The sequence below is a fragment of the Elephantulus edwardii genome, unplaced genomic scaffold (assembly GCF_000299155.1).
Source record: "Elephantulus edwardii isolate Elephantulus edwardi_28Jun2011 unplaced genomic scaffold, EleEdw1.0 scaffold00039, whole genome shotgun sequence".
Classification (NCBI taxonomy): domain Eukaryota; kingdom Metazoa; phylum Chordata; class Mammalia; order Macroscelidea; family Macroscelididae; genus Elephantulus; species Elephantulus edwardii.
The window spans coordinates 17,288,543-17,311,213 of NW_006399789.1; the positions used below are offsets into that span (position 1 = coordinate 17,288,543).

A 22,671-nucleotide genomic window follows, 5' to 3' on the forward strand; every position below is an offset into this window, starting at 1 on the left:
GGGAGGATAAAAAAAAGTGTGAGATGTTTCAAAGAAAGACAACTGTGGTTTGGAGTTTCTGTTGAATAAAGAAACCTTAGGAGTAGGGGGAAAAAAAAGATAAGCTTTTAAAACAAACATTCTAAGAATTTTGTAAGTAGTTAAAAACACTTTCTAAGACATGTTCTAAGAATTTTCTAAGCAGTTTAAAACAAAAGGCTTTCTAAGAAATGTCCTCGATTAGTATATTGGTTACCAATTTTCAATCCAACCTTTCCAATTAGCAGATCAGGACAGTAAAACACAGAATGAGTTGATACAACCTCAATTTAATGTTGACCTTCTCTTAGTATCTTAAATTTATAGCTAATGGTTTCTTTTTCAACTAATTTATTCAATTTTTATTTTCCACCGACCCCATACATTTTTCTTTCTTAATCTATGTATTAGTGGTATTTGTGCACATGGGTGCCATTATTTGAGAAATATACAAGAAAACAAGCATTGCTAGGTTAACACTAACTTCAAATGGAAAGCAATACATTTCTGGCAATATACATTTTCATTAAAGACACTTCAATGTACAACTGAAGATGTATTCTGTTGTAAATTGTATAAACAAAGTCATGGAGCTCTGTTTTAAATGATACAAATCCTTCCTCAGTAATTCTGGGATAATTACTATGATGTTAAGAGAAACTCTCTGTCACAAAAAGGATTTGATTTTGATATGGTTTCATTAAAACATTAAAAAATAACAAATACAGTTACATTTTAATGGTTTCCTCTCAAATCCAATAAAACGATAGCTTTTTATAGCTTTTAAATTGCCTGCCTGCCAGGCTTACAATGATTATTTTAAAGTAAATATGAGGACTCCTTTTGATTTCATATTTCTCCCTAAACCATCGTATATACACATGGCCATTCCTTCCTGCACCACCTGAATCTTAAATAAGGTTTTGATAATATACAAATACTGATCAAAACTGTTATTTAATGTAAACAATGAAGCCATCTCAATGGAGGAGATACAAACAGGGATGAATTCTTCCTAAGAAGGAAGTCACACTTCATACACAAGCAGGAATGCGATGAAAGAAATCCTCTCTGCTTCTATCCTGAAACAACTCATGCCTTAGTCCCACCTAGTGTCCAAAAGGAGAAGTGTAACCCCAACAAGATAGGTGACAAACTACTGGTGAAAAGTTTGTCAAACAGCTGATCAATAGCTCTCTCTAGTTCTTTCTCATGGGTGTGTAAGTATGTCAGGAAAGAAGTCCAAAGATTTTTCTTTTCTAGATCTCACCAGTGTGAATTATTCACTAATAATGCTAAGTAAAATCAACCTGCACTGGAAGATCTGTTAACAGGTCAGACACCAAAAAAATGATGCATGAAAAACTCATGTTTGTGATATAAGGAAAAAGTAAGCAAACATCAAGCTCCTTGGTTTATACAACTACAAAGATGTTAAAGTGATTTTACCAAGCCCTCGGGTCAAACATGAAGAGATCTTGGTTTCACCATTCAGAGGTAAAGCTAAAGAAAAGTAAGGCACAGAAACTAGGCTCTAAAGATGCAGGCAAAGTCAAATCAGAACATTGCAAGCAGCTTCGGTAAAGCACCACTATGTGGTGTGACCGTTAATACAACAAACAGAAAGGTTGAGCCCACCCATATTGTAGTTGCTCTCAGGTGCCCTTGAATTGACCACAACCTGTAACAACCCTATCAACAGCAGATCTGTATGTAACAACCCTATCAACAGCAGATCTGTATGATGCCTGTCCTTCACCATCCTTATCATATCCAATATACTTGAACCCACTGTTACAGTGCTGTTGGAGAGCTGTTAGAGAAGAGTACTTAACATCCCATGAACTGCCAGAAGAACAAATAAGTATGTCTTGGAGATGGTGCAGCCAGAGAGCTCTTTGGAGGCAAAAAAGATAAGGCATAACTCAGACATGCTCATAGAAGGTGCTATTCCTTGGAAAGGGGCATGATGCTCAGAAAGGTGGAGGGTCAACAAAAGAGAGGAAGGCCGTCGACCTGGTATCAGATTGACATGGTGACGACCACAATGTGTCAGGCAGTGTGAGGATGGCACAAGATAGGAAAAGGTTCAGATCTCGGATTCACTGAGTCACTGTGGATCATACTCAACAACACAACAACATGGTAGAGTCACTGTGTTGATCCATCTTCTTGAGAATTTTGCTCTCTTTTGATAACCCTCTTCCTTTCTAAGCATGATGTCCTTTCCAAGGACTGGCCCCACATGCACAAAGTATGTGAAGCAAAGTTTCACCACCTCTGTTTCTAAGGAGCCCGCCCACAGGCATCTTCAAAGAGAGGTCTGGCAGTCCAGTCCAACACTCACAAGGTTTAAGTGGGAGGTAACCCAATGATAAATGGGAAATAAAACAAAATCTCTACAACTTATCTCTTCTAGCAGTTTAGACTTGAAAAGATTGCTACATGTTGTCATTAAAAGCTCTCTAGTGGCTTAGAGTTTTTGAAGAAAGAGAGGCCATTTAGTGTTTTCCACTCCATAAATCCAGAGTTTAGAGACTGAGTTGGACTCAATAGGACCCAAGCCATGGTAAGGTCCATTGCTTTATAAGGACATAAAGGCTGAACAAATAAGGAAGACTGAAGAATTGATGCCTTTGAATTGTGGTGCTGACAGGAGTACTGAATATATCAGACTTCCATAAGAACCAATAAATCTGTCTTGGAAGCACAGTTGGTGAAAACTTCATGCTGTCAGAGGCACGTTGTAAGGTGCCACTGAACTGAGTATAACTCACAACAACCCCACGAATAACAGATCTGAACTCTCATCCTCTTCATCTCTGATACATTCAAGCCCATTGCAGCGGTCACTATGTCAGCCCATCTGTTTTCCTCTCTTCTGCCGACCTTCCACCTTTCCAAGTATGATGTCCTGCCTGACTGAAGGAATAGCCCCTCCCAACAATATGCTCCAAGAATGTAAGGTCAAACTTTGTCATCTTCGCCTCCACGAAGCACTGAGGCTGCAGTCTCTCCAAGGGGTATTTGTTTGTTCTGTTGGAAGTCCATGAGATATTCAGTCAGTCCTCTTCTCTACCACCACAGCTCAAAGGCATCAATTTTTCTTGTCATCCTTATTCATTGTCCAGCTCTCAGCAGTATAGTAAGTGACTGAAAAGACCATGGCTTGAATTAGACACACCCTACCCTTCAAACTGACATCAATGCTCCTCAGTAATTTATTGAGGTCCCTGGTTGCAGATTTTCTCAGTGAAATATATCATCTGATCTCCTGACTTCTGGTACCAAGTAGCTGATTGTGGATCCAAATAAGATTAATTTGTTGACAGTTTCAATCTTTTCTCTGTCTAACATAATATTGCCTATTGGTCTATTGGTGAGAATTTTTGTTTTCTTGATGTTGATTGAGATATAATCCACATTAAAGGTTGTGGTCTTTGATCTTTCGCAATGTGCTTCAAGTAATCCTCAATTTCACCAAGCAAGCCTATGCCATCTGAATAACCCAGTTGCAAGTAAGTCTTCCTGTGATCTTAATGCCACTCTGTCTTTCTTAATAAGAGTCCAGCTTCTCAAATAATTTGCTCAAAACAAAGGGAAGAGATGCCAAAGCAAAAGAGCTTAACAGACGGTTTCAAACAGTAGTTCAAGAACACAAAGCAATGTATTATAATAGAATATGCAGACAGCTGGAATAAGAGAATTAAAAAGGAGAAACTTGAAAATTCTCAAGAAAAAATGAGCTGACAAACAAATTCAAGCCTTGATATGCAATACTTAGAAATGTTACAGGCAAAATCTTAAATTATCCAGAAGGCACTAGTGCTTGGCAAAAGACATCATGCTGGGAAAAACAGAGGATTGGTGGAAAAAAGTTGAAGACTCTCAACAAAGAGGAGATAGCTCCAGTAGTTTTGTGGTAAAGAACTGCCCTGTCAATGCAAAGGTGTGGGGTTCAAATACACCAGCTTTTCCATGGGAGAAAGGTGGGCAATCTCCCCTGTGTGATTAACTACCTCTGAAAACCTAATGGAGGGTCAGCCATGGGTCAGCTCCAACTTGAGGGCACACAACAACAAGATGGACTGACAGACCTGGGGATGGCAATAATGGCCTGTGAGCGTGGTGGAGATCGTGAGGATGGTGTAGGAAAGGGTACAGTTTCACTCTCCTGTTCATAGAGTCACTCTCAATTATAGGAGACTTGATGGCACTAACAACAAATCCAGAGCAGGTGATGAGACTTCATCTCACTTCAAACTTCTCATTCTCACATACTCACTAGGTATGTTGTTAAGAGAGGCTATTATTCCTTGGAAAGGGACTCTTCAGGCTTGGGAAGGTGGAGGGCTGATGGAAGAGACGAAGACCCTCAGCTATAGGTGGATTCACACAGTGACTGCAGCAATGGGCTTAAGTGTGTCAGAGCTTGTGAGGCTAGGACAGGGTTCCGATCTGTTGTTCACAGGGTTGCTATGAGCCATACTTGACTCGATAGCACCTAACAGGATCTTGCTGGGGCTCCCACAATCTGTATTTTACTACTGAGCCATAAGCTTAGTCAAATTGAATCCTCTCTTTTTTTCCCATCCCTTAAATAACTTCCAATACCAATACCCACAGTATTTTAATTTTTATTAATTAGCTTCAAGCCCAAAACACAATCTTTACTAATACTTAATCTACCTGAAGAATATTAAGGTGATGCCATCTCATGGCTCTAATTTTAATTTTTTCCCCCTCCTTTTTTCCAAGTCAACAAAAAAGGGAGTTCAGTCCTTCCTATGGTTAAATCATCATTTATCCATGATCCCAGGTATCCCTCCCGCAGGGACACTACCAAGCAAACTCAAAAATTCCAAATGCAGACAGCCCTCCTGAGAAGTAGCTTTCCCTTCAGGAATGAATTAAAATCCCATTTCTCGAACTTCTCTGAATAATCTTTTGTCTCAGTCTCTTTGACCTTTCACATATTGGTTCCTGTTAGTAAAGTAGTATTAGTTTAATCCTCACAATACCCTATCAGACAGGTGTGATTAATCCTATCTTGCATATAAGGCATCACAAGCTTACCCCAGTAATTTGGTTAACAGACCAGCTGCCATTTCTCAAAACACATCTTAGGAATATTGTGTACTGAAGACCCATAGCTGACACTCCAGCAGTTTTCAGAGCTGCCCAAACTCCCATAAACAGCTGGTGGCCTTGAATAGCATGCCTGCAGAATTGCAGCACTGCTTCTTGCCAGTGGACCAGCAGACCTCCTTTTAACCAAGAAATACTATAAACTAATACCTAAACTCTCCTTCCTAGGGTCCTTCATGCTCTCGATCAGCTGCTCCACAAGAGAAAGTCGGGTAATCTCCTGTGAAAGGTACAGCCTCTGAAGGGTCAGCAGCGATGAGTCAGTTCTGCCTTGCTGACATGTAACATCACCAGCACCACAGCCCCATTTCTCAGGGTCCTTCATGGTCTAGCTCACATCTCTTTTCCTCCAAAAAGCCTCCTCTGAGAAAATCCCAGTCAGTTTCCCCTTCTAGTACACTAATATTGACAAGTGGTTGGCTCTCATAATTAACACTAACCACCACTCAGCCAAGTCAGTGTGGTATCTGTGTTTCTCTCTTCCTAGTCCATGAGCCTTTTAGGTGTGTATGAACTGTTCTATCTTCCCATCACCAACACTAACTGTGTGTCTCAAATTATCAGAAAAACTGCAAGTGTGTTTAATTTTGCCACTGCATTAAAAAGTTGCCAACATATACACAACTCTTTTCAGCATTAAGGGAGATACATAAAACTACTATTATCCTGAATTCATACATAAGAACCATATCTTTAGAATAAAAATAATAATAAACACCAACAGCTGCTATGGGTACATGTAGAAACAATCAGGAAAACGCCTCAGCCACATGTTTTCTCTGATTCACTGACCCAACTTTTCTGTATGCACATACATCTATTTGCTGCTAATTTTTACCCTAACTCACTAGAACCTCATTCACTTGGGCCTTTCTACTCAAAATTGAAGTTAAGTCCTATGTGATGTTGTTCTCAGCTTCCAAAAGACAAAGCCGTATGAAACTAACATTTCTTAAAAGTAAGATGCCTCCCAGTGCCAGGTGAGAGGATGTGGTGATCTGTGCTCACAGTATGCCACAGACCCTAACCTCAAAGCAGCTGTTGTAGTCAGAGACAAAAATGGCAAATGACTATGTCCAAGTTCCTCTTGGAGGACAACAGAATCCAATGCACTAGTTTTCCTTCTTGAATCTTACAAGTCCTTCAGAGTCCTAATATTCTATGATATTTACAATTATTTCTATGTCTGTTGTTATTACCCGTAAGTGGATTCTAATTCATGGGGACCCCACAGGTGTAAAAGAGAGCAGGGCTCCATAATTATTTCAAGGCTGTAACTGTATGAAAGCAGACTGCCTGTTCTTCTCAGGCGCCCCTGGGTATATATCGAATCATCAGCCTCTTGGTTATTAGTCAAGCACTTAACCGTATGTTCCACCCAGGGACTCCTTAAGACCATCAAAAGGATAGAACGAAACACAGCTACCTACTATAAGTAATAAAAGCACTAAGGAAATCAACAAGTAAGGTATTTGTATGCCAATATATACTATCTTAAGTAAAAAGAAAAATGAAAACAAAAATAACTTTTTCAGTACTATGTAATATTTCCATAATGTACCTCTTTGGAAAGATGAAAAAGTGTTATTGCAACTAAACACTCAGTTCCATAATGTGCCAAGACATATATGTTTGTAAATTTCCATTAATACGGATAATAAAAATCACTATTCAAATTAAAAGAAAAAAATCCACTTCCCAAGATTATTAAATTGAGAAAGGAAATTTAATTTGTAACCTCAATTACATACCAAAGTAATTAATTTTTATAGATAAAAATAATCCTAGAATTCAAAGATCAAAGAAGAAAATATTTAATAACAAAGGAGAAATTCCAGTGCACTCAAGCAATTTTTAATGTGCCTTAATTGCATGTCGAAAAAGGTGTTATATTCTGACAACTGATAAAATACAACTTCATTTCACTAGAAGTAAATCTGTTAAACACATTCCACCCTACAAATAAAATCCCCCTCCCTAAGAATCTGGCATCAAATTGAAACAAACACGACAAATATCTCCATTTCCCTATTACTTCTTTTTTTGATTTTATTATTATTATTATTTTATGTGTGTGTACACCGTCAAATCAAATCCGACTAGGACAGGAGGAGATTGCCCCTCCTTCTATAGCAGAGTATCTGGTGGATTCAAATCACGTGCCTCTGGGATTGCAGTGCAGCTTCTTGCCACTAGACCACCAGAGCTCCCTTTCTTTTTTTCTTAATACTTTATTGTGTGAAAGTTTACACAGACAATGAGGTACCACTCAATAATTTTTATATAAATTGTTACCTCATAATAGTGGTAATTTTTACAATATGTCATTATTCTCATTATTTCTATTACATCTGTTCTGTTTCCAGCAGCCTTGCCCCTCCATGCTATTTCATCTTTGCTTTTTGGGGAAATGTTGGCCACGTGGTCTCACGATGTTGTTGTATACTGTCAAGTTAACATAGCTGATTGTTTTAGTGAACATATACTCATAGATGATACTGTTTATTCTCTAAGTCAGGCTAATATTTTCCTGAAAGGTGATCCTTGAGCGGCTACCTAAGTGCAACAGTCAAGTTGCCATCAAGTTGCCAATGACTGTGACTCTGATCCTTTGTGAGGTATGTAAAGTCTAACCTCTGTGAGGTTAATGAGGCAGGATTAGATGTGGCTCTAAGGATGACCAGCTTAATGTGATTCTTTAGAGGTATGGTATGTACTGAATAGATGTATGAACTCTGGCAAAGTTAGAGTTGTTGGCCTAATCCTGCATCTATCTCATAACGTCTGGACTCGACCATGTAGCCCTCAACACATCCTGCTGGCTGACAGCCTGGAGCCTGTAGTCTAAGATGCTTCTAGGACCTTGGACTTGGATTTAACAGCCTTACCAGACATGTATCTCCTGAGATCTGAGCCCAGACCTGCAACTTGCCATCCTCTACAAGCACATAAACTATTTGCTTGAAATAAATTCCTCCCCCTCTACACACACACACACACACACACACACACACACGAGAGAGAGAGAGAGAGAGAGAGAGAGAGACAGAGAGAAAGAGAGAGAGAAAATACGAATGAGTGTGGGGGTTATTTCTTAAAGAACTCAGTTTGAGACTTAGACACAAGCTTTTAAGACCTCCAACACTATTTACTGAATCCGGTGCACAACACTATTCTTATGAATTGTGTTCTACCAGTACTGAGTCATCCCTTAAGACTTTGTTCTAAGCCGTTTAACCTAGTAAACCAATCCCACTATTTAGACACATCGAGAAAGTCTTCCTAACTGTGCCCCCATCTCCAAAAGAAATATACCATCTAGTCAAATAACCAATGTTCAGAAACACTAATAGCTACCAAAAAAAGTCATAAAAAGAACTGAAACTTGTATTATGCTATTTGCTAAAATCTTACACACAGATACATTATGATTTAAAAATAAAGCTCTGAAGAAACATTAGTGAGAAAATACTTCACTCTAGTTAGATAGAACTTGACTCTAGTTACAGATAATTTTTAATGACACTAAAACTAGAAACTAAAACAAGAAACAGTAGGTATAGAAGAACATAAATACCACACAGAATCAATCAACAATCCAGAATGTATGATGTAACAATGAAACTACTTGCCTCCACTGAAAAGACTTATGCAAAAGCATAAATTAATACATGAAGTAAAACAAAAATTTGAGGAGTAAAGACAATTATTGGGTACTAAACAACCAATGAATTTTAATTCAAATAAATGCTGTTCATTTTCAGAGAAGCTTGTTCTTTGATCCTTCCTTTTATAGCATGAGCACATCTGATTTAGTCTCAAAAGTACTAAATCAAATGTACTCATGCTAAAAAGAAAGGTCAAAGAACAAACTTCTCTGAAATTTAACAGCATTTATTTGAATTAAAATTAATCAGATATTGTAACACTAGCCACATAAAGATATTTATAAAATTTTCTCATGCCAAGTATTTTCTATAAAGAACAGAACACGCAGAAGTGCCTTTTGACAGGAAGCAGAATCAGAGGGATCACTAAGCATGAATTAAGTATAGAAAATCACTATTTCAAATGCTTCAAACTCATTGAGGAGGGCTTTTTGTTGGAAGGTGCCATTGAGTTGAGCATGACTCATAGCAACCCTATGAACAAAAGATCTGAAACCTGTTCTGTCCTGTGCCATCTTCACACTTCCTGACACACAGAGCCCATTGTAGCAGTCACCATATCAATCCACCTGGTTGAGGGTTTTCTTCTCCTTCGTCAACCCTCCACCTTTCCCAGTATCATGTCCTACTCCAAGAAATAGCACCTCTTAACGACATGTCCAAAGTATGTGAGGTGAAGGCTCATTATTCTGGCCTCAAAAGAGCACTCTGGCTGCACCCTCTCAAAGACTTCTGTTCGTTCTCTTGGCTGTCCATGGGATGTTCAGTGCTCTTCTCCAACACCACAGTTTAAAGGTGTCAACTCTTTTTCTGTCATCCTTATTCACTGTCCAGCTCTCAGATGCAAAGCTAAGTAATTGTCAAAACTATAGTATGAATCAGACAGATGTACCTTAGTCTTCAAACTGACATCATTACTTATCAATAATTTGGACAAGTCCCTAAGTGCAGATTTTCCCAGTGCAATGTGTCTCCTTTTCCTGATTGCTGGTACCAAGGGTGTTAGTTGGGGATCCAAGCAAGATGAAGCTGCTGATAGTTTCAATCTCTTCTCCCTCCATCATGATGCAGCCTATTAATCCAGTGGTAAGAATTTTTGTTTTCCTGACATTGAGATGCAATCTACATTGAAGGCTACATTCCTTGATCTTCTGCAACAAGTGCTTCAAGCCCTCTTGACTTTTCAGCAAGCAAGGTTATGCCATCTGCATAAGGCAGGTAGGTTATCGATGAGTCTCCCTCCAAACCTGATTCTACACTCCTCATAGAGGCTAGCTCCTCATTAATATGCTCAGCATACAGACTGATTAGGTAGAGAGAGAGAGAATATAACCCTGGCCTACTCCCTTCCCAATTCCAAACCATGCAGTGTTCCCCTGCTCTATTCACAAAACAGCCTCCTGGTCCAAGTGTAGGTTCTACATGACCACAATAGAGTGCTCTGGGATTCCCATTCTTCTCAATGTCAGCCACAACTTGTCATGATCCACACAGTCAAACATCTTTGCATAGTCATAAAGCACAAACAGACATTCTTCTGGTATTCCTTACTTTCAGCCAGGATTCATCTGACATTAGGAACGATACCAATGGTGCCAAGCCTCTTCTAAATCCTGCTTGAACTTCTGGCAGTTCCTTATCTATGTACTGTTTCAGCTGTTTCTGAATGATCTTCAGGAATATTTTGATTGCAATATCAATGATATTTTTTTATACTTTCCACATTCAGTTGGATTGCTTTCCTTGGGAATGGGAACAAATATGGACCCATTCCAAGGACCTCTTCTGACCTGTTGGCCAGACAGTTGTCCTCTGAATTTCCTGGCATAGACTGGTGAGTGCATCCAAGACTTCATCTGTTAATTTAAACAAGTCAATTGGCATCCTACTGATGCCTGGGCCTTATTTTTTGCCAATGTAGAAAATGCTTCAATGCAACTTCTATTTCCTCTTCACTACCATTAGTTCCTGTTCATATGGTACTCCCTGAAATTTGTCAGTGTCAATCAATTCTTTCTGGTACAGTGACTCTGTGTATTCTATCTTCTTTTGATGCTCTCTGGGTAATTCAGCACATTGTCCATAGCATCTTTCAATATTGCGACATGAAGCTTAAATTTGTTTTTCAGCTCTTTCAGCTTGAGAAATGCAGAATGAGTTCTTCCTTTTTTACTCTCCAATTCTAACTTTGTGCACATTCCATTACAATACTTTGTCTTCCTGAGCCACCCTTAGAAATTATCTGTTCAGCTCTTTCACTTAGACATGTTTTCCTTTAGTTTTGACTTCTTAGTGCTTGAGTGCAATCTTTAGAGTTTCTTCTGATATCCATTTCAATTTTTCTTTCTCCTGTTTTTGTAATGACCTTTTGCTTTCTTCATGGATTATATCCTTGTTATCATTCCACAACTCATCTGGTCTTTAATCATTGGGGTTCAATACTTCAAACTTATTCTTAAGATGATCATGACATTCAGATGGAATTGATTCAAGATCTTATCTTGATTCCTGTGGACTAACTTAAATTTCTTCAGCCTCCATTTGAAATAGTGTATGAGCAACTGATGATCTTACCCACAGTCTGCCCTGGCCTAGTTTTGACTGCTTGATACTGAACTTCTCCAACTACTAATTCCAGAAATGTAGTTAATATGATTCCGATGCAGCCCACCTGGTGAGATACACACGTAAAATTGTCTTTTGTGTCTTTTAGAAAAGGTATTTGCAATGAATAAATCATTGTAAGTACAAAATTAAATCATTCTATTTTCAGTCTCAGTTCCATCACCAAGCCCATGTTTGGGCTTTAACACATTGCTGCGCACTTTTAAATTGATGACCGTGCCTAGAAACACATTTGCCGTCATCTGTGGCAGTGTGTTAAAGGTGTTTCGAGATTATATTATTTTATAAATGTCACTTCTATCACTTTATGAAGTCTATCCAAAACTTAAAAGAATTAGAAACAGTATTCCCCAACTGGTGCACATGTATGCATACCTTATGACTGGTTAAATTAACTGTTGAATAGAAAAATAAGAACTCAAAATGAAAACCACTGTAAATCATGTTGATTCCAACTCATAGTGATCCTACAGAACAAAGGAGAACTAACTATTTGATCAGGTGTCCGAGCCTGGTGACCTATAGTCTGTAGCAAGTTGGACTGCTAGCCCGAAGTCCAAACATCTCAAGTGGTTCAAATCCCTCAGTAGCTCTGAGGGACCAATACAGGCTATCTTCTCTTATTATGATTTACAGCCTTGGGAACCTGTCAGAGGATTGCTAGCAGTCAGAACTAACTTGATGGCAGTGGTTTTTGTGTCTGAATCTGTAACAGGAAATCTATTAAAACACATACTATAAAGCTTAAGTGAATGATATTATACAGAAATAAAGGCCATATGGATCTAACACTGTTTTTATTTTTTCTATTCTACTTCCTACTTCTTTGTAGAGTACCTGGGTTCATAAAAGTTTACAAATTACCACCTAAGATGACAAAATCCAGTCTTTATTTTACTGGCTATTTGCTGGCAGAGGGAAAGGGAGAGCCAGGAATTAGAGGAGACACTGGAATGCATATCTAACTGCTACCATGACCAGGGAACTACTTTGTCAGGAGACTAGAAGAAATAGATGGCGCTAGACTATAATTACTGAATTTTTGTTCAATGATTTCATAGAAGAATCCTGAAAAACAGGGAGGAAAGTGGAGCAGACTTAATATTCTCATGGAATTCAGTCTCTGTGGAGCCAGTGATGGTCAATGGCCCCTGAAACTATTGCTCAAGTATATTCTTTTAAACCTCAAGCCAAAACTATCCCCTGCAGCCATCTTTAACCAAAGAAAAGTTCAGCTTAATTAGTAAGTAATTCTTGCCTTGAGCATTGCATTTTTTCAAGAATCATCTACATGGAAACAATCTGACAACAGCAACTTGAATGGTTGGATGAGACCCTTAACGGGAACTAAGTTTATCTTAACTCTGGTGGAATAAATTGGAAAAGGACAAAGAGAACAGAACGGCTGTGCAACTTGAAGAATGTAATAATTTTCACTGAAAGTACCTAGAGTATTTGTGTGTATTTTGCTGTATTTTCACACCACTTGCATAGAAACAGATACATATGAAATAGGCAAAAAAGTTTACAACATGTGGCGTAATAGGAAAGAACGCAGTAGAGTACTGTTATTCTTTGTTGGACGCTATGGATTATTACTGTTCACATGCCATGTACCTGCATTACTTATAAAAGCGCTGAATTTAGAAAGTGTCTCTTAATGGAAAATATCTTACCAATAGTCATAGCTCTCATCCCAGTTGTCAAAATGCACCAGGAAACGGTTGTCCACCATATCTGTTACCGTAGCAACACAGATGAATGCAGGGTTCTTTTTGTCTACAGCTTCAAGCTTCATTCCAACTCGAAAACCTGATGGGATCACTGTCTACACAAGCAGACAGATTTAATTAGAGATAAGCGTACACTTAACAGCAAGACTCCACCCTCCTCTACCCCTCAAGCGCAAAGACCAGCATCCATCACTGTACTCAAATAATTTAAAAATTGTGTGCCAATGTCACAGCATGGCTGCTTTCCAATAAGCAACAGATAGATTTATTAAAAAAAAAAAGAAGCCCTAATGCTATACCCAATTAACTATTCACACAGTTTAAAATCATTTTAGCACTTGTTTTTGGTAGCTTAGAAGACTATGCTGGCGAGAAAAGTGTTTAGACACGGCATGGTTCAATTTCTCCTCTTAATTTCCTTGATTACATAGCAATCTAAATTACAACTATTATTTCACACAAAATATGCACTTAAAAATGTGCACAAGGCAGTCATTCACTCCCACTTCGGAAAAGATCTTTCATGAGTAAGCTACCAAAAGTAGGTCATCTTCATGTACAAAAGGCTGCAACATATTACAACTTCAACTTTCATTTAATACTAAAGATACCTTTTACTGACAACAGAAGTAACAAAAATCTAGAATTTTCTATATGCAAATATTCAAACAAAATTGTCTGTATGGCCTGTAATTTAAGGAAAGTCAATAATGATCTAATGACCAGTCATCCGGAACTTGGAACTAAAATAATAAAGGTTCACTAAGAGTTAGGGTTTGGGGTTTTTTTTGTTTGTTCATTTTGTTTACCTTTTTCTTCAAGAGTTAGTTTTTGAGGTACAACAATATTTAAACTTTCCTTGAAATCTTTTGTGAAGAAAAATATCCCTATCAGAGTTGTGGGCTTGGAAACTGATTATGCCAATTATAACCAATTACAAATCATGCCAATGAGTTAAGAGTTTACTGTTTTGGAGGGGGGAAAAAAAATCTCAGCTCAGACAAAAGTATACAGACACTATTCTAACTACCATAAGCACGAAATGTTTTCCTTAAACATAATCATATAGTAATGACTGCATAATTCTAAATTGTCTTATATACCTGGAATAGCTAGATTAATTCCTATCTTAAGTGAGGGAACAGACAGTAATGTGACAGAAGTTTAACTATATTTATACATCCTGAAATTCTTTATCAGAACTCTCCCCAACAATATTTGAGTAAATGGAGTTAGAAAATCCCAAACCTGCTGCCCCTGAGTTAGTTCCAACTCATGGCAACCCTCAGAGGAGAACTGCCTCAGGGGTAGTAGAGGCAGAGAGATATAAAAACAGGAAAAATAACTGCTTCTGTGATACCAAGTTTACAGCCCAAGATTAAGCCATAGTTAGCAATGCACAGAATTTAAAAAGACTGCTCATGGCAGGTAGTCAAATCCTTGACTGAAATCATCATAGAGAACCAGCTGGATTAGCAAACTTGGATGCTGTGTTTCTGTTGACTGTTGTTCCTCCCTGGGGTACACTTGACAGAGAAGACCTACTGACAATGCAACTTTGTGTTTCAGAAATTAAGCAAGATTTTCAAGCACTTCAGAATAACAATCTGGCACATCACTCTCATTAATTTCCTAAGTTTAAGCACACATGTGTGCACACATAAACTCCTTCTCAGCTCTCTAATTCAACCTGATTTATGGCCAATGTGATCAGAAAATGTTTTTCACCTGTTGGACTGATGTCTTTTCAAAAACGATGAGAAATGGCTTTCCCTCTTCCTGGCATTTATGTTCAACTGGATGGAACTACTTTAGTGAAATATTACTGACCTCTCTAGCCTCTCACCTGACTGATAAAAGGAGAGGAAGGAGCTGGCCACTGTCTTGAGCTAAATGGTCTCAAAGCATGTGATTTTCATTGTTACTCCAGGGTCAAGCCTATTACTGTAGGACAGCCAATCTGCCAGAGTCCAGAGCACTCTGGGCTTGGTGTGGAGGACATAGGGGAAAGGGGCAATAAATGTCTTCAGAACCAAACAGCTCATTTTCCTGTAGAAAAAAAGGGTCAAATCTTCTAATCTAGGCCTTAGGAATCATCCAGATGATATGGTGGTTTTTCAACACTTGTTTCCTTCGTTTTAATTAAATCAGAACCTGGACGAAAAAGTGTAACAATTTATTGGGTCCCTTCAGAAATAATGTCACCTATATGCAGATTTTGCTTCTGTTATATAGTACAATAAAGCTAGAAACTTGAAGGAAGGTAAATCATAGTCTCTAGCCATAGTCCATACATTTAGCTGTGCGAATCCCATGTGAAGAGGATTCTTCAGTAAGTAACAAAAACAGGGTATCCCAGTAAAACTTTTTTATACATCTTAACTATAATTTTTACATCGAATTTACCTATCAGACCTGGGTTTTATATTATGCAATCTTCTACTATTCAATTAAAAAACCATAACCATGATATGGTTATAGAAGAGATATTTATTTTTGAGTATTGTAAACTAATTTTAAGGTGTAATTAATACTATTCTATTTTACAAAGCCTTAACATTTATTACAGTTTCTTATTATCGTTTGTAATTTATCCTACAAAGCACTCAGATATCACTTGAAAGGAAATGAATTGTGCATGCACTTACTATGTTCTGATTTTCAAATAATGACTTGGGAGCGGCTTGAGCTTTGCATGTCTTGAGATAGGACTGCCAATTAAATTCCTCTTCTTTATATCCTAGAGAAGAACAGAGCAGCACACTTAGGGAAACACTACAGTATTATGTACACTTTAGTTTCTACTCCCACTTTTACCTGTAACTCTTATATGTCCACCTTCAAATTAAGCCACCACCTTATTTTTTAAAAAAATTAATCAAAGTCTATTTTACTGTTTAACAAAGTTGCATTTTTAAGAAACTATTAATTTTAATAAATTATTACATGAATGGTAATACATTACATGGAGCAGGGGAGCAAACGCTGAGGCAAACTTATTTTTCATTACCAAGCTATTTCTACTAATATTTAGGTAGACTCTTTCAGCAGTGAACTAGAAGAGTCAATATCTTTCTTTTTCCTTCATGTATTCTGTTTTGAGGCTAACTTATAAGACAAGAAGTTGGAAGAAAAATCGCAACATATTAAAATATGCATTCTTTTTGTCTATCACTGTAAAATGGTAAGTCAAGAACTATGATGTAAGCACACTGACAAATTACAATAAAGGAAATGCTCTTGTCTTAATTTTCAGGATCTCATTAAAGTCATTATTTCCTTATAAATTGAATTTGAGCATTGTTATTTCTTTGAATATGCTCTCTGCTTCTTAAACTAAAATCCAGAAAGCAGTACAGGGGAAAAAAATAGTAATTCACCAAACAGGAGGTCAGTTTATAAAAATCTTTCCTTTTTCCCACCATCATCTTTTTTATGTGTCTCAGTTATTCCTTTAGTCTTCTGCAAACATTTTTCCGCCATTATTTTTTTTCTCTCAAATACCAAGGGATAGCCAGTCTCTTAAAAAATAACAGCCCTGCCACGGATCAAATCCCACTAATTCTTCACATCAAGGAAACAACAAAAACATAGATATTAGTAAAAAATAATAAAGTAATATTAAAAATACCAGTGATAGACTGAAAAAGATGGTCTCTGTTATTGTTGAACCTTTACATAAACATGAAATAGGCAAAAATATTGCCAGGTGGTAATATTAAGAACTGGAATATAAGAAAAAAGTAATCATTCAAACTCCACCAAAACAAATGTTTAGCATTAGAATCTCCTTTCCAAATTCCCATACATTAATATCAATAGGTTAAATGTAGGATTTTTAAGGACTTTTAAATATTAAATATTAGTAAATAAACTTGGCTGTATAAACTCAAAGTGGTAATTTTAAAAAGTAAATCTAATGAGCTTTACTTTCCAAAGAGAAGAGTGAATGGGGAGGGAAGGGTGGGCAGGGAGAAAAGTGTAAAAATGAATGACTGGAAACCCTAAGTCTTTTAAACTTTCATTAAAATTAATAATAAAAAAAGTAAATCTTTTTCCAATATGTACATGTAAAATAAAAATAGACATCCGTGTCTAACTGCTATTTGTAGTCAGAATTAAGTCACATACAAATGTTGCTTTATATGCTAATATATAAGCAGTTTTTTCCCTTAAGCAGGATTCTACTTTTAAATTTCTTTCATAAACTTCCTGTATCTTCACAAATAAGCTTGAATTTGTATCCATCCGCAATATTATACAGTCTGAATTAATAAAAATTCTCCATTAGCATTCAAGAAAATGAGTCTGTAATGAATTCAAAGTATGAAGCAAAAAAATGATACCACCTTTTGGTGGGTGAAGTTTATGGCCAGTTTTCTCACACCACCCAACAGGGTGAATATCCAGGGCGTCTGCATTTACCCAGAAGTCATAACAATCGGAATACCCATCGAAGTGAAGCTTAATCCGGTATCCACAAACCTGCAATACATAAAGCAGGCTGATCATTTAAAGAAAACAACACATAAGAATAGGATGATATGAACACTGGGTATGATACAACCTGTGTTGATCACACACACACTTGCCTTAGCAATAAAAACCACCAGCCTGAAAAATTTAAAAGCAGAGACTATGATAACGAGAAAAGCTGAGCTACAGTGTTCTAGCAACATCCCTAGCTATAGTTAGGGACACATGGAAATAGCATGAAGCATAGTTTTTCACACAGACACATCGTCTTTATTAAATCATCTTGTTTCACACTGAGGAGAGCCAGCAAGAAGCAACCAGACCAGCACTGTGCAGACAGCTCCAGCATGGCCCCCAAGGGACTGTTCTACCGGCCATTATCTAATGCCAGCTTTCTGACCATTTATTAATTCAGCACCTGGAAGTCTACTTGACCAGACCAAGGCTGGTCCTGATGTGGAGGGAGGCCAGCAGATCCTCCTGTCCACCAGAAACTGGACTGAGGGAAGAAAAAAATGGTCTCCTCCACTCTCAGAGAGAAGGTTCAGCCCCTAGAGCTCCCTCCTGCATGCCTCAGTGCCAGCACAGCAGATGTGTTCTATTGGCCACACTCCAAAAGAACGGCTTCATTTTTCTAATACATACAAACAGTGACCTGGGGGAAATATGTGTGGGAATGGCGATCAAGGATGTGGGAAGATGGTGTGAAATGTAAAATTGGATCAATCTGAGTTTACTGATATGGGTTCACTAAGCACAGATTCATCAATGTTCCAGCTCAAGAGGTCAGAAAAGAATTTAACATTGTGATATAATCCTTGTGCAGCCTTCATTCTGGACTCTTGTCATGATAATAATACCCAGTCATATATCCCTTTTAAATAGTTCTCTCCCTCATCTGTTTCAATGCCATATACATCATTCATCCCCTCCTTCTGTCTTCCCTCAACCCCGATTACAGTCCTGTTTTACAATAGCCCTATGCAATATTTATCCTTTTGTGACTGAGATATTTCACTCAGCATAATGTCCTTTGGGGTCATCCATGTTGCATGATATTGCATGAGTTCCTTGTTTTTCAATGCTGCATAGTATTCCATTGTGAGAGTATACAAGAGCTTCTCTATCCATCAGTTTGTTGATGGGCACTAAGAGTTTTTCTTTTACTTTTCAAGAAGAGTAAACTGGGTTGAGGGGGTGGGCAGGGAGAAAAGTGCAACAATGAATGACTGGACACCCTAAGTCTCTGTAAACTTTCATTAAAATTAATAAAAAATATAAGCACAGGAAATAATCATATCCATATTTATAAACAAAATGTTTAAATTACCTTTTCTTTACTGATTTGTTTTAGGCACTTTCATTTGACCTACTGCTATGATAGTTGAGAACTAACAAACATCTGCATTTTGATCACCAATTTAAATAACTCTAAACATATCATTAAAATCACCTATCTAATATATATCCACCTAAATATTTTAAGCATCCAGAAACCAAGCAAAACATAATATATTATGTAATGGGGGGGGAAGAGAAGAAAAGGATTTAATATTTTATTTGGCTGATTCACTGAAGCATGGGACAAGCAGTGGCCTCCTCTACATCAAGCTAAAATGATAGACGTATCTTGGTATATTATAACAGAAAGCATCTGATTAATTAGTGAAACTGGAATGTTAGAATGAATTTATCAGGTTGGCTCCAGGGACTGAGCCATGGAGTGCCCAAAGGCCACAACCTTTGCCACAACAGTGAAAAGCAGACTGTGAAGGGAAGCCCAATATCCTTGAAGACTGCTATGGTTGCTATTTTATATAAGTGACGGTTAGGACACCTCTAATGAAATTAGAACACCTAACAACAATGGGGGGGTCATTTTCCACATGACAAGGACATGCATTTTGGGGTGGGTGGTCAAAGGTTGAAATGTTATGGATTCAATTGTGTTCTCCACAAAACATGGCTTATAAATAAATCCTAACCTTTATGTCTTTCTTGGTCATCATCTTGTTTGGGAATAAGTCAAGAATGGTTGTCTTTGTTACACTAAAACAGCATTAGTATAGAATGTTTTTTGAGTCAGTCTTAGAAACCATAAAAGGAAGAGTTAAGGAAGTAGAGAGGAAAGAGAGATGCCAAACCACATTAAGATCACTCCGGGGCAGAAGCTCACAAAAGAAAAGGGCTGCCTTCCAAAGGTGAGAGAGTTGAGAGCCTTCCCCTAAGGCCAGCACCAGGAATTTGGACTGTCAGTCTTCTAAACTATGAGAAAATAAGCTCTTATTTGATACAACCACCATGGTTGTAACACTTCTCTTACAGCAGTAATACATAATTAAGTCCACGTCCCTCTCTCCTGTTCTTTCCAGCCTTTTCAAAATCTTTTTTTTCCTCCTTCAGCTTCCAAATCTACCATTTCCATACTAATTTTCTCAGTTAATATTTATCTTCTATGCCAAAGAAATCTCTCAAATGTTATGTAGTCTAGGTAAACGTATGGCGTCAGACAGACCGGAATAGAAATCCTTGTTCTGCTTTGGAAGCTGTGGTGGCCAGTGTGTATCCCTTCACTTCTCTGAGCCTCAGTTCCCTCACTTACTAGGCAAGAAAAGAAAACACTGCCTGCTTGGCATTCTAGTGATGATTAAATAAGATACACAAATTACTAACCTGTGGGCCTAGCACAAAGCAAGCACACAAAAAAGTCATTTTTATCCTTATTATAATCTCAGACTGACTCTTTATTTGAAAAAAAAAAAAGACTAAACCAAGCTTACCTCAGCAACAGTGAGAACACAGTACACAGACTGATGCTCGGGATCCACGCCTTCTAGTTTCATGCCGACCTTGAACCCATTTTTATTATATGGAAAGGATTGACACTAAAATGCAAAGTAGTAGCAGTTTTAGTATTTCATCTCTGTGACCAAAGACAAAACAATCACCACTTTAGGAACTCTCAAAAAATTTCAAGAAAGTACTGATAACGACCTAGTGGGATATTAAATAAAGGCTATGAAGAGGTCACAAAAAAGGAAATTGAAATGATTTTTATAGATTTGAAAAGATGCTCAACCTCAACTGTAGGAGTCATGCAAACTGTAATTATACACTGAAAGGCACATTTCTTTTAAAAGTTGGGTGAAAATAATTTTTTTTTAAAAAGGTAACAAATTGTTAGCAAGGCTCTAAGAAAACCCTGCACATACATTACTAAATAAAAGCCACTGATGTCAAGTCATTTTTGACTTTCCAAAACTTTGATCTTAAAAAGGAAAAGTATACTCATTTTGCTTCTGACAAGCCGTTGGTAGGTTAGTACCACAGGCCTGTTTAGCAGCATAACATGCAACTCACTATGGCCTTCTTTCTGATGCAATTCTAATTCTAGGAAATTATCCAAAAGAGCTACTCACATGTACCAAATGACAGGTGTGTAAGATTAGTCATTAAAACATTTATCCAGTAAAAATTTTGGAAAAAAGTATGTCAATCAATAAGGGAAAGTTTAAATTATTAAGAAACAGGTTTAAGGCAAAACACTATGTGCTAGCATAAAATAATGATGGAAGGTTTTAATGAACTGAAATACAATAATCTCTAAATGGTCAAATTAAAATTTAAAAAGTGAAAGCAGTACATAACATGTTACCACCTGGTTTAAGGAAGAGGATTTAGAGATACATTTATTGCTTATATGTACATATATTTTCCCAGGATGTGCAAGAAATTGGAGGCAGTGACTAATCCTGAGAGGCACCTGATAAACATGCATCATATCCTTTTAGTAACATCCATGTTTTTAAATCATAGGAATGAATTAACACAAACAGCTTTCGTCTGTTTTGTTTTTTCCTATAACCAAAGTTATAGAAAATAATATATAGGGGAGCGATATGCTGGGAGTGAGCTGGAAGCTGAAATTTGAAAGAGGTATTGTGGGAATCACTGCTATTTGGCTGGACCATGTAGAACCCCTTAAATTCGAGTAGAAGGAAGTGAGACAGCTGGAGCTCTAGTGAGGTGGCTGCCCCAGCTTTCAAAGGGAAAACCAAAGCTTCCTGGTTTTCCATTCAGATCTCCACACATGCACAATCTGTGTGTGTCTCAAAACACACCTACCCTGCATGTATTTCTGCACAAGCCTCAGTGCACACCCACCCTGGGTGCGTCTCCACGTTCCACCTTGTACCTCCTCACATCCAGTCAATTATCTGCCTTTAGAAAGGAGCACCTTGGACTGGCCTAGCTGCAGCAGGTATCGGACAGAAGAGGCTGCTAATTCACAGGACTTTTCTCTCTCTAACTGAAGCAAATCTTGCCTTGACTTAGAAGTTCAGAGAGAAACCCAGGCAGGGTGGCTGCCCCAACCTCTTATGGAGCAGTAACTTCAGATCAAGAACCTGCTATCGCCTCAGGCATGAAAAACTGTACCACAGCAATGACATGAAAGAAGTAGGCTACCTTACACTCTATACAAACTCAAAGCAAAATGTCACTCTCAAAAAGTGACACAGTATCAATGGGTTTCCTGAAGCCAGAAAGTCTGATGGAACTTTTTGACACAGAATTTAAGAGAACAATGACTGAAAGACAAACTTGAAGAATTACAAGACACTGCAAGTAAAAACCAGGAGGAGCTTAAAAAAAAATCCAAAACAAAGCAAATAAAACAAACATGGCATTAGAGGCTCTGGAAAAATAAGAAACCACAATCCAAAATATGAAGATCAAAGCTTCAGATGCTGTCAACATGATGGAGGGACACATGAGTGGAGTTAAAGAGATAGAACACCAAACCAGTGAATGGAAGATAGAATTGTCACCACTGATCTGCTAGAACAAAAAGAAGACTCAAAAAGGAAGGAAAAAGAAGAAAACCTGAGAACAATGTGGGACACCACCAAGAGAAATAACATGCACATCATCAGAATCCCAGATCAGGAAGAAGTAAATAAAGGCACTGAAAAAGTTATGGAAGAATTACTAGAAGAAAACTT

The 22,671-nt window shown here is 37.7% G+C and overlaps 1 protein-coding gene across 2 annotated transcripts in view; it reads right to left on the bottom strand.

The window, feature by feature from the left end:
• L3MBTL3 (l(3)mbt-like 3 (Drosophila)) overlaps positions 1-22,671 on the bottom strand; it is a 128,122-nt gene that overhangs the window by 72,034 nt on the left and 33,417 nt on the right. For both annotated transcript variants that reach the window (XM_006884993.1, XM_006884994.1), the window contains 4 exons: positions 20,449-20,553; positions 17,542-17,677; positions 15,841-15,932; positions 13,136-13,287 (listed from right to left, as the gene is read on the bottom strand). In XM_006884993.1, the coding sequence (XP_006885055.1) occupies positions 13,136-13,287; positions 15,841-15,932; positions 17,542-17,677; positions 20,449-20,553 (485 nt within the window). The remainder of the gene's footprint in view (positions 1-13,135; positions 13,288-15,840; positions 15,933-17,541; positions 17,678-20,448; positions 20,554-22,671) is intronic.